At 38.2% G+C, this 15384-nt stretch overlaps 1 protein-coding gene across 1 annotated transcript in view; it reads right to left on the minus strand.

The window, feature by feature from the left end:
* Positions 1 to 15384, minus strand: part of EIF5B (eukaryotic translation initiation factor 5B) — a 62337-nt gene that overhangs the window by 33218 nt on the left and 13735 nt on the right. Inside the window, exons 2-6 of the mRNA XM_001159759.8 lie at positions 5957 to 6082; positions 5769 to 5853; positions 4498 to 5170; positions 2456 to 2673; positions 1897 to 2047 (exon numbers count right to left, since the gene is read on the minus strand). Coding sequence (XP_001159759.2) covers positions 1897 to 2047; positions 2456 to 2673; positions 4498 to 5170; positions 5769 to 5853; positions 5957 to 6082 — 1253 coding nt within the window. The remainder of the gene's footprint in view (positions 1 to 1896; positions 2048 to 2455; positions 2674 to 4497; positions 5171 to 5768; positions 5854 to 5956; positions 6083 to 15384) is intronic.

The following is a 15384-nucleotide window of genomic DNA, read 5'->3' on the forward strand; positions in this document are numbered from 1 at the left end:
AAGGGTGGTCCCAATAACACCCTAGACTTAATCAACTGACTACTGCTCTAGTCTCAGACTCTCAAATAAGCTGCTGTACTTGGAATCAACACCAAGACTTGTAGTGTTTAGACATTCCATTCACTTTGCAAACTGAGACATAACCAATCAAGTTCTTGAAGAAGCTCTTTGCCTGAAATGAGTTTATTACAAATTATTGATAAAGTACTCATATATGTGTGTGTGTGTATATATGCTTAGTAGTCACAGGCTAAAGGATGACTGAAAAGTTAACCTGCTGCACATTTCAGAGTAATTATATGAAAACACCTGCAGATGCCTACACTCTCTGAGAGTACATTTTTAGCTCAATGACTAAGTTTTACAATATTCTAGGTAATAAATGTGGCAAGCAGCTGTCTTTCAAACATATGATGAAACAACACTGTAGGATCTTTTAATGAGATGACTCACATGAGTGGGCTGTGGGTGGGGGGGAACCTTGAATGTCAAGCTAAGGAATTTGGATTCTTATTAGTAGACAATAGGGAACTAATAAGATGGTAAACACTGGACAACACTATGAAGAGTAAGAGACCAGCGTCAGGGATGCCACTTGAGAGATCATCTCTTACAAGCCTAATGCTAAAGACTGATGCTAAAAGTCCACCATTCTACACTGTAATTTCCATAACTACAAGTCTAACTGCTCCTTAAAACAGCATCTTTGAGACTGGCAAATTACTCCCTGCTTGGTCCCATCTGAATTTCTTCATGGGTGCTTTTAGCCTCTCCAATAGTCACCAATGAAATCTGATGTATGAATGCTAACTATATTCAAGTTTGTACCTAATTTCATTTAAAATTTTACAAAAGCTATATTCTCCATTAAGAATAAAACTTTCTAAAATCTAAGTACTGGGTTTCTTCACATCTAATGCTCCTAGCTGAACATATGCGTAAGAAAAAGTTGCACAGACCAGCTTAAATTTCAGCTCTGTGGCCTTGGGTAAGCTGTTTACACTCTGAACCACCATTTCTTCATCTATATGACGGAAGTAAAAATAGCTATAAGATTTTTTTATGAGGGAAAAATAGACAATGTCAAAGACATTGTAGCATCAGTTACACACTAAGCACACAATAAATGGTAGCTATTACTGTAATTATAGCATAAACACCAAAATGACTGTAATATAAAAATCTAGGGAATATAGGAACAGGAAATTTAAGAGAGGTCCCAATATATTCTTCTCATTGGAGCAAAGACACTATTTTAAATCACCTTACCTTTCAAAAAAGTAATAAATTATATGCCCAGTTGTGATCTCTAAACACTATTACCCTCTAAAAGGAACAAAAGCTCTTTGGATAAACAACCAATTCCAGGTCTCAGCCCATGCAAGATGAACCTGGGATATCTTGTTGCATCAGAAAGTAAGGAAAGGGTTAAAAACAATGGTCATGAGTACTTTTTCACCGTGGTCATGTGGGCAAACTAATATGCTGTCTGGGAATCACTGTATTTCTTTTTTATTTTTTAGGATTCACTTTAAAACACGCTAGGATAAAAAGTAGATGGAGAGGTACAAAACAAGAATGTCAAATGGTCCTAATTGTTGAAGCTGGCTGATAGGTACACAGGGACTCATTCTATTATTATCACTATTCTTGTTTGTGGGAGGATAACTTATTTAGACATACTATCATTTACATATAAATTTTTATCCTCATGTAGATGTCATCTTCCTAAACAATGAAATGACATCATCTATTCCTTACGTTTTACTGAACTTTTTCACAGATTTTTCATAGGAACTGTCCTGATGCAAATTCCATTCTCCTTCTGAACATTAAGGGATATAACTGCATGTGCAGAGCTCTCTGACCATTCAGTTAATGAAGAGTACCACTCACCCTGAGCTTGTAGGAGTTTAAGAGTAGCTTCGGCTCTGGCTCTGGCTTCTCTCTGGGATTTAGTTAAAAGTTTCCCTTCTTTTTTCAAGCGTTCTTTTCTTTCTTTTTCTTTTTGCTTTTTCCTTTCTCTTTTTTCTTGTTCCAATCGTTCCTATAAAAGAGTACATGTCAGACAAAACCTGTATTCATTTAATGAACTATAAAATTCAAATGTAAACAATCCAGACTTCAAATAAATCTCTTGAGACACATGCAAAGTATTATGTTAGGAGATTCCAAATCAAAGTATTTTAAATGTTATACATGATTATTAATTAATATCACATCAGATTATTGGCAATGATACATAAGCAACTTATGTATCGAGCAATCTGTTCTTGAGAAAATAAAGATAAGATGTGCTGTACCTCTTCATCTTATTATTTGTATCGGAACAATAATATAACTGAATTACCATGCAACTATGAAATTTTCAGAATTAGAAGATTAAAGATATTTTACAGAGAACAGATTTTAAGTTAAACACAATATCAATGTTACCAACTTCATGAAAACATACCTCTTCTTTACGCTTGGCTTCTAATTCTTCAAGCCGTTTTATACGTTCTTCCTCTTCTCTCTTCTGTCTTTCTTCTTCCTCTTTAAGCTTAGCCAGAGCTTCTTGCATAGCTTTAACAGTGGCTTTGCTAGGTCCTTTTTTCTTCTCTTTCTCTTTTTCTTCCTTTTCTCCTTTCTTTTTCTTCTTATCTTTCTTCTTTTTGTCTCCTTCATTGTCATCTACCAAAAAGAATAAAGGCAAAGCATTGAAATGAAAAAACAATTCCCTGTGGTGATGACGAGCAAAACCCAACCAGAATTCAAGGACCATAATGGGCCAAGGCCGATGCCAGCAGCAGGCTAAGTTCTACAGGCATCAAGGCATCCTGAGCACTTTGGTAACTAGAATAGCTCAGAATAACTCACAGATGGCCTCCTGAGAAGTCTGCAATACTGATGTTGGTCTCAGATGTCCTGAGGAATACAGTAAGACAGAAGGATACTGTCAGCAGCAAAAGGGCAATCCTGTACCTAATGTATCTCTAAATCCATGGTACCTGAGTGGCTGGTATCCAACAGATGCCTATATGAAGTTCTAACAATCAGAATGAACTAACACCCACGTAAGTTCTGTAGCTAATTTCACTTCTACAAGATGGAGTTAATGAGAATGATGTCCACTTTAGGGGGTATTAGTAGGATAAAATACAAAAATATAGGTAGTTATACTCCAAGAACTCTAAAGAATTAAAAGCTATGAAGGTACTTTCATGGTGTTCCTCCTCAAATATATCCAGATAATAAAAATGCTAGCATTTAAAAAAGTTGCTGGGCACGGTGGCTCACGCCTGTAATCCCAACACTTTGGGAGGCTGAGGTGCATGGATCATCTGAGGTCAGGAGTTCGAGACCAGCCTGGCGAACATGACGAAACCCCATCTCTACTAAAAATACAAAAATTAGCCGGGCATGGTGGCGGGCTCCTGTAATCCCAGCTACTTGGGAGGCTGAGACAGGAGAATCACTCGAACCTGTAAAGAGGAGGTTGCAGTGAGCTGAGATCGTGTCATTGCACTCCAGCCTAGGCAACAAGAGTGAAATTCCGTCTCAAAAAAAAAAGTTGTGTCAATTTTCCCATTAAAAGTTTTCCAGTCAAAAGAAAAACTACTGCTTTTGTTGGTTTTTTGAGACAGAGTCTCACTCTGTCGCCCAGGCTGGAGTGCAGTGGTGCGATCTCCGCTCACTGCAAGCTCCGCCTCCTGGGTTCACGCCATTCTCCTGCCTCAGCCTCCCGAGTAGCTGGGACTACAGGTGCCCGCCACCATGCCCGGCTAATTATTGTATTTTTAGTAGAGATGGGGTTTCACCATGTTAGCCAGGATGGTCTAAATCTCCTGACCTCGTGATCTGCCTCAGCCTCCCAAAGTGCTGGGATTACAGGCGTGAACCACCGCGCCCAGCCCAAAAACTACTGTTTTAAGAATACAGTATGGCCATGCAAACCATCTGATCTTTAGCTAATTTCATTCTAAATAAGAGGAAGAAATTAGCTAGAACTTTTATTTTATAATTGGTTGTTAAAAAAATGGCTCATTATTGCTTAAAAGACACTAATTTTAGCATGTTGAGTTTTAAGTGAAGCAGAAAATATTAGCAACTTCATGAAAACATTTCTTTGTGAATTTCATAAATTGAACTAGGTTTTTAAAGACAGGAAAGAATTCAAATATTATCTGACACTGAGTTATCAGAAAGGAAGAATAAATTTTTCATTAAGTAACTTCTATAGCCTTTATCAACAGCAAAAAAAATAGTTTTCATAATGCAATTCTATAAAAATTCCAGTCTGTACATAAATAATCTGAAAGATATTTATACTATATATGTAAAGAATTAACAATGCAAATCAAGTCAAATACTTAGATGTAATTTTTTAGATGGCTCCTTACAATCAAGTGTCTTTATACCCATGGACAAATAACAAAATGACCTTGGGGCATAATGATTACAACTTATACTGTGAATCAAAAGCCTTTTGCTCTTTCCTCTAAAGTATTAACCAACCTTCTGCAGCTGTGGGAGTCTCTGCTTTCTCTTCAGAGGCAGGAATTACTCCAGTATCAACAGTCACTTTGGATTTTACAGTTTCTTCTTCAGATTTCCTTTGAGATTCCTTTTGTTTACTCTGATCCTTTTTACCTGTTTCTAACTCTTCTTTTTCTTTCAGCTTCCGCAGTTTCGCTTTTTCTTCATCTCGCTTTTTTCTCTCGCGCTCCTTCTTTTCTGCCTTCTTTTGGGCCACTGTCTTAATTTTGAAGGAGGCGTCATCATCTTCATTCCCACTTTCTATGTTAGGACCTGGCTTGTTTTTCTGATTTTTTTTCTGTCCTTTTCTAGATTGCAAAAATTCATCTGATTCATCACCACTTTCACCAGAAGAATTTACTCTTGAACGCTCTTTAATTTTTTTACTGTTATCCTCATCCTCCTCTGACCCATCCCACTTCTTATTTGATTTTTGAGCTTTCCCTTTAGCTTTTTTAGGAAGTTTGTTAAAATCATCATCATCATCACTCCCAGAGTACATTTCCACTTTCGGTTTTGCAGTCTTTTTTGATTTTGAATCTTTATCTTCCAATTCTTCGCTATCATTATCATCAAAACTCTGTTTTTTGCCCTTCTGTCCTTTCTTTTTTTTATCTTTTGAGGTGAATTCCTCTTCATTGTTTTCTGTTGGCTAAAAAATTTCCATTGTTAGAAAAACTTAACAGAATTATAATTGAGACCAGAGTCATGTGCTTCATTAAGTAAACATTTTTTAAAAATCTCAAAATGATTTCAAAATCTTTTTCAAAGTCTTTTTCACAGGAATATAAAATTCAAACAAGCAAGAGAGGTTGGCCTTGGCCTCAGACACATCTCGCATCATTGTAAATTGCAGAATCCAGGGGCTCTTGAAACAGGCACTAGTCACCACCCATTTACTAACTTTACAAAGCCTAAGGGACAAGTTGAAAGAAGAAAAAATATCTATGATTTTCCCATTACTCTGAGGCTTATCCAAATTCGAAGGATGAAAAAGAAACAACAGAGAAAACTGAAGATGGAACGAGTGATTACATCATATCTCCAAATGTACCAATTTTATGGACAATCAACATACCACAAAATACCTTTACATTCCTATTTTTCCCTTTGACATCAGATTTCATAGAAGCTTTTAAATAACATATTGTACACTGCTCAAAAGTTTCCAAATGTAGCTCCCCAAACCAACATTAAGAAGCAAGAATAGAATACGAAATACAAATAGGTAACAAAGGTCTGTCTTTCACCTTCACTGCAACAGTTTCTCTGTCAGCTTTGATGCCTTGAGCTTCCAAAGACAATTCTTCCAGTTCTTTCAGGATATCATCTTCACTAGAAAAGGATTAAAATACATTGTGAAGCACTGGTATAGTTTTTATTAAGTGAATCCAGTACCAAAACAAATAAAAATCAAATATATTTAAAATATACTTACTCAAAGTCCTGCTTTTTTTTCTCTTTTTTCTTTTTCCCTTTTGACTTTTGAGGCTCCTGTTCTTTGGCAGCACCAGCTCCTTCTATTTCTGCAGCCAAGGCATCAAGATCAATGTCATCCTTGGTGCTTAAATGAAAACAAAAACATCCTAAATGCTACTCAAAAGCAAAATAATCATTCATTTATATAGATTTTATCATTTTAACCTTTTTCATGCATTAGCAGCACAATGAGAAAAATCATTTGGCAAGTTCTTTCATCACAACACAAGTTACATCTACTTATCAGCCTCCCTACATCTGCTTCAGTGAAGTTTCTGGATTACACTCAAATAAGGGACAGATAATGAAAAGCTCCAGAAAAAAATCAGGGTAATCAAGAAAAGGAAATTAACTTTTACAGATACCGAAGGTTTTTTGTGCATCTGAATGAAGTTATTTATAAAATGGGAGATCTTAAAACATAAAACAAGTCTTATTTCTCGACGATCAATAACAACACCTAAATATTTGGATCCCTGTACATTTTTACTTGGAATAGCAGAAATTTCAGAGTTGGAAGGAAGTTTAGAGATCAGTCACCTAGCCTATTATCTCATTTTACCAATGGGAAAACTAAAATGCACAAGGACTGAATGTCCTGAGAAAAACATAACCACACATTCAAATCTAAATGAATTAGGAATGATTCACTAAATAAAATACTTAACCAAAAATCCAGAACTAAACCTGCTTGCTCCTGGTTTCATTTCTGGATCCATCCAACAATGTCGTCACCTACCAACTTACTTGGAGTAAACCAAATTAAGTTTCAGCTAAAACCTACAGAAAATGAAGGCGGTCCAGTCTAAAATGTCCAAGTAGCAAAGGCAGATGAATCCAAATGAATGGCACAGTAAGAAAACAACTCATGTAACGTGGCCTTTATAATGGACACCTTGTAAGAGATGCTTTAGTTCAGTAAAGAAAATTTCTTTTTTTTTTTCCTTTTTTTGAGATGGACTCTCACTCTGTCGCCTAGGCTGGAGTGCAGTGGCGTGATCTTGGCTCACTGCAACCTCCACCTCCTGGGTTCAAGCGATTCTCCTGCCTCAGCCTCCCGAGTAGCTGGGACTACAGGAGCCCGCCACCATGCCCGGTTAATTTTTTTTTTTTTTTTGTATTTTAAGTAGAGACGGGGTTTCACCATATTGGCCAGGCTGGTCTCAAACTCCTGACCTTGTGATCTGCCACCCTCGGCCTCCCAAAGTGCTGGGATTACAGGCGTGAGCCACTGCGCCCGGCCTCAGTAAAGAAAATTTCTAAAGAGAAGTAACTTTCAACCATATTATAAATACAATTAAAAGATTATATGACAAGACATTGAGGATATAGAATTTAGCCTTAAGGAGCTTAATAGGGAAGACAGCAAACCAGTAAACCCCAAATTGCAAAATGTTAAATGCCTTGAAGTAAAAGAACTTAATGCTTTTATAAATAGTTGGCCAGAACTGAAATGTGCTCCTTTTCTTCCTACATTTTAGATAATTTGACACTGATCTGCTGCAGTGGTGGTGACTTCCTACAGTACCAAATCCAGAATGGGAAAGTCAGAGGCACCTTATTCTTAGTAAAAGGGGTACACATACCAGACACAGTAAGTACAAAAGCCTAAAGGCAACAAGGTGTGTTATGCCTCAAGAGGGCTCACAAAAGGCATCTGAACCACCCAAGAAATGTTTGAGCATTATGTATTTATTGACCCCACCCAAGATAGAGGGAACCAGAAACTGAGGGGGGAGCCAGGCAGTATATTTTTAGCAACAATATTTCCAGGTGATTGTGCACCAGATCTGAACACTGTCATTCTTCTTCCTTTACAGATGAAGTAACTACTAACTGAGGCACAGAGAATCTGCCCAGGATCACACGAGTCAGAGATATGGGATTTGAATCCAGGAAGTCTGATTCCATAGCCAGATGTCTTACTTCTGCTGACATAATCCAATTTGCATTTTAGGCCTGGATGCAGTGTCTCACACCTGTAATCCCAGTGCTTTGGGAGGCTGAGGCAGGCAAATCACTTGAGCCCAGGAGTTCAGACCTGCCTGGCCAACACTATGAAATCCCGTCTCTAAAAAATATAAAAAAATTAGCCAGGCATGGTGGCGCATGCCTCTTGTCCCAGCTACTTGGAAGGCTATGGTGGGAAGATTACCTGAATCACCTGAGCCCAGGAGGTTGAGGCTGCAGTAAGCTAGAATTGGGCCACTGAGTAAAACCCTGTATATATATATATATATATAAAAGCATTTTAGAATGCTACATCTGGTACGATGAGTGGCAGGGCTGAATCCTGACTAGTCAGGAAGCAAGGAGACCAGTTAGGAAGCTTTTGTAGTAACTGTAATGAGAAACAATGAGCACCTGACTTGCACCAGTGGCAGGCAAGATGTAAATGAGTTAGATAAATATTAAGGGAATAGAATCAACAACACTTAAATGGTCAACAGGATGAATATAGAAAGGAGTAAGGAAGAATCAAGGACAATTCTCAGGTCTCTTCAGGTAACAAGAACCTAAGTCTGCCCTAGCATCTCCCAGGAGTATCCCCAAAGGCATCTCTGGCAACATTTCACACTACAGCAGCTTCTGACAACTGCATGAGAAGAGAAGTCTGAAGTTTGGCATCTCATTTCCAAAAATTTATCGGCCCTCACCCAAACTATATTCACCTCATCAAAATAGCTTCAAGAATCTTCTTGTGATTAGCTATATTTCTGGAGAATTCATCAATAAACATCTCTAGGATAACAGAGTATAGGACTACATTTGTACATTATTAAGTCTGAAAGGCTTTTTGTGACTAACAATATAAGATGAACAGTTTTTTAATATGCTTATATTCAGGCATTGTGCTGACCAATGCCTAGACATAATATATACACTGTCACTTAATATTCATAACAATTACATAAAATTATTCTTAAAGATGGTAATTTTTTAAAGGCCACCAGCTACAAAGTAGCATACCAGGAATTCAAGCCCAAATTTTAACACCAGGTTCTACTGCCTTCCTAGAAAATGGGAAATGATCTAGTTTTTTACTTGCTTGAAAAATTCAAACATAGCTATGAAATTCCTACAGTTTACATAGAAAGGCAAAAGACTTAGCATAAGTCAACATAATACTGAAGAACAAAGCTGCAAGCCTCATTACTCAATTTTAAGATTTACTATAAAATTACTATCAAGACAGTGTAGTACTGGTGAAAGAAGAGACACACAGATCAAGGCAACAGACCAGGCAGCCCAGAAATAGAGCTCTGAGGATACTAGTATTAAAATGAAAACACTAACCACAGACTGAAAGAGATATTTGCAAAGCACTACTAGCTGAAAGACCTGTATCCCAAATACACAGAGAACTCTTAAAACTCAACAATAACAACCCAATTAAAATGTGGGCAGTCACCTTGTCAAATTAGGGGCAGGGGGAGTAGATGAAAAATGTTCATCATCATTTGTCACTGGGGAAATGCAAATTAAAACAAAGAGATAGTGGTATATACCTATCAGAGTTGCTAAAATCCAAGAAACTGACAATACCAATTCCCGGTAAGAAAGCAAAATGGCTGATTCTGGGGCAGGGGCTGGACATAGACAAAACAAGCCTGGAGCACTGTGTAATGGTAGGAAGTAAGGAAATGATTTAAAAACAAAAAACAAACACACAAACAAGAAAATGCCAAAACACACGAAAACACACACACACAATGTTGAGTCTATGACAAAGGGACACATGAGCCAACTGAAAGAGCTCCCAATGGGCAATGGGAGCAACAAATTAATATGTTAATTAATTAGAAGAACAAATTAAATAACAATATTAAATTATAAGCTAAAGTATGAAATAATTCCACTAGTCATACTATTAGAGAGAAATGATTAAGTAAATAAATGGGGAAGAGACAAACGTGTGCAGAAGAAAGCTAAATATGCAGAATCCCATCCTCAAGGAGGTGGAACATAATTTTCCACTCCTAAACTATGAGCTGTGTACAGTGATTTCATTCCAAAGAGTACAATATAGAAAGAGGAAGAAAAAAGTAATATTATAATGTAGAAATCTGACAAACACAGCCTCAGCCAAGTGATCAACATCGACATCAGTGATATAATGAAATCTGAGAAACTATCACAGATAAGACAAACCTAAGGATAAATGATGACTAAATGTAATGTGGTATCCTGTATAGGACCCTGGAACAGATACAGGACAGTAGAGAAAAACTAAAGAAATCTACACAAAGTATGCACTTCGCTTAATAATATTGATTCGTTGACTGAAACAAGTGTACCATGCTAATATAGTAATAACAGAAGAAACTAGGTATGGGGCATATGGAGACTCTGTATTATCTTCACAATCTAAAACTTCTAAAATTAAAGTTTATTTTTTAAAAACTGAGCAGGGAGGCTGGGTGCAGTGCCTCACGCCTGTAATCCCAGTACTTTGGAAGGCCCAGGCAAGTGGATCATCTGAGGTCAGAAGTTCGAGACCAGCCTGGCCAACATGGTGAAACCCTGTCTCTACTAAAAATACAAAAATTAGCTGGACGTGGTGGCACATGCCTGTAATCCCAGCTACTCGGGAGACTGGGGCAGGAGAACTGCGTGAACCTGGGAGACGGAGGTTGCAGAGAGCTGAGGTCACACCACTGCACTCCAGCCTGGGCGACACAGTGAGACTCTGTCTCAAAAAAAAAAAAAAAAAAAACCCCAAAAAACAAAAAAACAAACAAACAGAAAAACTGAGGGGGAAAAAACAATCATATTACTTATAGTTATTCCAAAGAAAGTAACATACTTAAATCTAACAAAATACGTAAAGTACTTATATGTGGAAAATTACAAAATGCTTATGAAAGAAATCCAAGACTTGACTACGTGAAGAGACATGCCATGTTCATGGGCTATAAGACTCAACACAGTAAAGATGACAATCAGCCCTAAAATGATATACAGGTTTAATGCAATTCCAATAAAAATCTCAGCAAGATTTTTAGGACATAACCAATAGAGACAAGGTTATTCTAATATTTATATGAAAAGGCAAAGAAACTAGAATAGCTAAACCAATTTTGAAAAAAGACTAAAATGTGAGGAATCATACTACCAGATTTCAAGACTTAAGCAAAGCTCTTGGTACTGGCAAAGGAATAGACAGATCAAGACGAGAAGAGAGAGAACCCAAAAACAGTCCCACAGAAGTATAACCATTTAGGCCCAGGCGCAGTGACTCACACCTGTAATCCCAACACTTTGGGAGGCCGAGGCAGGTGGATCACTTGAGGTCAGAGTTCAAGACTGGCCTGGCCAACATGGTAAAACTCCGTCTCTACTAAAAAATATAAAAAGTAGCTGGGTGTGGCGGCAGGTGCCTGTAATCCCAGCTACTCAGGAGGCTGAAGCAGGAGAATCTCTTGAACCCAGGAGGCAGAAGTTGCAGTGAGCTGAGATAGCACCACTGCACTACGGCCTGGGTGACAGACGGAGACACTGTCTCAAAAAAAAAAAAAAAAAAAAAGTACAACCAATTAATTTTTGACAAAGGTGCAAAAGCAGAGGGTAGCCTCTTTAACAAACAGTGCTACAGCAAATGGACACCTATTACACAAAAATGAACCTCACCCTCAGTCCTTATCCAAGAGTGAACCCAAGATATATGATGTACTTAAAAAAATAAATAAAAGCATAAACTTTTAGGAAAAGAGTAAAATATCTTTCAGATCTAGCACTAAGCAAAGAGTTAAGAGTTAAGACTTGAAACTAAAAGCACAATCCAAAAGAAGTGGAACTCATCAAAAACTTTTGCTGTGAAAGACTATGTGAAGGGAATGAAGAACAAGCTACAAAATGGGAAAAAATATTTCCAAATCACAAGGATTAACAACTAGAATATACCCAAAACTCTCAAAACTCAATAGTAAAATAAATCCAAACAATCCAATTAAAAAATGGGCAAAAGGCATAAAAAGACATTCCACTGAAGATATACAGATGGCAAATAAATGTTCACATCATTAGCTATTTGGGAAATGCAAATTAAAACCACAATGGGATATCACTACATACGAATCACTACATACCAATGAGAATGCCCTCCTCCCCCATAATAGTGATAATAACCAATACTGGTAAGGATAGAAAGGAACTGGAAAATCCATACACTGCTGGTAGAAATATAAAATGGCAATGCCACTCTGGAAAACAGTCTATCAGTTTCTTGCAAAACTAAAAATGTACTTACCACATAACCCAGCAACTGCATTCTTGCACATTTATACCTAAATAACAAAAATTTATGTTCATGGAGAAATTTGTAGACAGAAGTTCATAGCAATTCTATTTTCAATAGCCAAAAACTGGAAACAACCCACATGTCCTTTAATAGGTGAATGGTTGAATAGACAGTGGTTCATTTCCATTCCATGAAATATTATTCATCAATAAAATGGAATGAACCATTGATACATGCAAGAACTTCGATAGATCCCAAGAGAATTAGGCTGAGTAGAAAGAAGCCAACCTCAAAAGGTCACATATATACTTAATTCCGTTAATACAACATTTTTGAAAGACAAAAGTTTAGAAACATACAAGACACCTGAGGTTAGAGACAGGTGAGGGGTTGGGGAGGTGGGTAGGGAGGACAGGAAGGAGATGGTTACAAATGTACAACATGAGGGATTTTTGCACTGATATTCTGCATCTTGACTGTGTAATGGATATACAAACCTACACATGTAATAATATTGTACAAAACTAAATATATAAACACACACACACAAACACAAAGAGTACAAATGAAACTGGGCAAACCTGAATATAATCAGTGGATTGTATCAATGTCATTATCTGTGTAATGGCTGGGCACAGTGGCTCACGCCTGTAATCCCAGCACTTTGGGAAGCCGAGGTGGGTGGATTGCTTGAGCCCAGGAGTTCTAGATCAGACTGGGCAACATGGCGAAACCCTGACTCTACAAAAACTACAAAGAAATTAGCCAGGCAGGCCAGACGCGGTGGCTCACGCCTGTAATCCCAGCACTTTGGGAGGCCGAGGCTGGCGGATCACAAGGTCAGGAGTTTGAGACCAGCCTGGCCAATATGGTGAAACCCCGTCTTTACTAAAAATACAAAAATTAGCCAGGTGAGGTGGTGTGTGCCTGTAGTCCCAGCTACTCAGGAGGCTGAGGCAGAAGAATTGCCTGAACCCAGGAGGTGGAGGATGCAGTGAGCTGAGATCACGCCACTGCACTCCAGCCTGGGCAACAGAGTGAGACTCCGTCTCAAAAAAAAAAAAAAAAAAAAAAAAAAGAAGAAGAAAAAATTAGCCAGGCATAGTGGCATGTGCCTGTACTTTCAGCTACTCCAATGGCTAGGGTGAGAGGATTGACAGCCCAGGAGAGGGAGGCTATGATGAGCCATGATTGTGCCACTGCACTCCAATTTGAACGACAGAGTGAGACCCTGTCTCAACTATATGAATCTATAATAATCTTGAAATAAAAGTTTAACTTTAAAAAAGACACTGTTAACAAAATAGGCCAGGCACAGTAGCTCATGCCTGTAATCTTAGCGCTTTGGGAGGTGGGTGGATCACTTGAGGCCAGGAGTTTGAGACCACCCTGGCCAATATGGTGAAATCCTGTTTCTACTAAAAAATAGAAAAAAAATTAGCCAGGCATGGTGGCACATGCCTGTAATCCCAGCTACTCAGGAAGCTAAGGCACAAGCATCACTGTGCTCCAGCCTGAGCAACAGAGCAAAACTCTGTCAAAAAAAAAAAAAAAAAAAAAAAAGACACAATTAGCAAAATGAAAAGGCAAGACAGGCTGGGCACGGTGGCTCACACCTGTAATCCCAGCACTTTGGGAAGCCAAAGCGGGTGGATCACCTGAGGTTGGGAGTTGGATACCAGCCTGAGCAACATGGCAAAACTCCATCTCTACTAAAAATACAAAATTAGCCAGGCGTGGTGGCACATGCCTGTAATCCCAGCTACTGAGGAGGCTGAGGCAGGAGAATTGCTTGAACCCAGGAGGCGGAGGTTGCAGTAAGCTGAGATCATACCATTGCACTCCAGCCTGAGCAACAAGAGCGAAACTCTGTCTCAAAAAAAATGAAGAAAAGAAAAGCCATGACAAAGAGTGAGAGAAAATATATGCAATACATATATCTCATAAAGGATTTGCCTACGAAGAAACAACACAATTTTTTAAATGGGAAAATGATTGAACAGACACATAACCAATGAGATGAAAGAATGACAAACACATGACAAGATGTTATCACTAATAAGGAAGCATAAATTAAAACTACAATAAAGGCAGGGTGTGGTGGCTCACACCTGTAATTCCAACACTTTGGGAGGCCGAGGTGGGCGGATCACATGAGGTCAGGAGTTCAAGACCAGCCTGGCCAACAAGGTGAAATCCCGTCCCTACTAAAAATACAAAAAAAGTAGCTGGGCATGGTGGCTCGTGCCTGTAATCCTAGGTACTCAGGAGGCTGAGGCAAGAGAATTGCTTGAACCTGGGAAACAAAGGTTGCAGTTAGCCAAGATCACGCCACTGCACTCCAGCCTGGGTAACAGAGTGAGACTTCGTCTCAAAAACAAACAAACAAACAAACAAAAACCACAATGATATGTCACTACACAGCCACTAGAAATCCTAAAATTAAAGATTGGTAATAATACCAAGTGTTGAGACAGGATATGGAGTAACTGGAGCACATACATCCCTAGAGGGAATGCAAAAATGGCACAGTCACTTTGGAAGAGAGTTTGACAGCTTCTTGTTAAATATACACTTACCATACGACCCAGCAATCCCACTCCTAATCCCACTCCTAGGTATTTACCTAAGAGAAATGAAAATATATGTCCACACAAAGACTTATACTCAAATGTTCATTGCAGCTTTACTCAAAATCAGGAAAAGCTGGAAACAACCCAAATATCCATCTACCAGATAATATATAAACAAATTGTCATATATCCAGGCAATGGAATACTACTACTGGCTAACAAAAGGGAAGTACTAATGCTACAAGCACTAACATAGATGAATCTCAAAAGTATACTGTACTAAGTGAAACCCAGTCAGCCAAAAAGGACTATGTAGTCTATCATTCTACTTATATGAATTTCTAGAAAAGGCAAAACTACAGTGACCAAAAATAAAACATGAAAACTACAGTGACTACTGGGCTCAAGTGATCCACCTGCCTTGGCCTCCCAAAGTGCTGGGATTACGGTGTGAGCCACCATGCCTGGCCCTTTTATCCATTTTTATAAGTTACAAAAATAAGAACAAATCTATAATCTTTTTCTAGTATCTTAATTTCTATTAAACACAGTAATGTGGAGTTAAAATGATAT

The sequence above is a fragment of the Pan troglodytes genome, chromosome 12 (genome assembly GCF_028858775.2).
Source record: "Pan troglodytes isolate AG18354 chromosome 12, NHGRI_mPanTro3-v2.0_pri, whole genome shotgun sequence".
NCBI classification, from domain to species: domain Eukaryota; kingdom Metazoa; phylum Chordata; class Mammalia; order Primates; family Hominidae; genus Pan; species Pan troglodytes.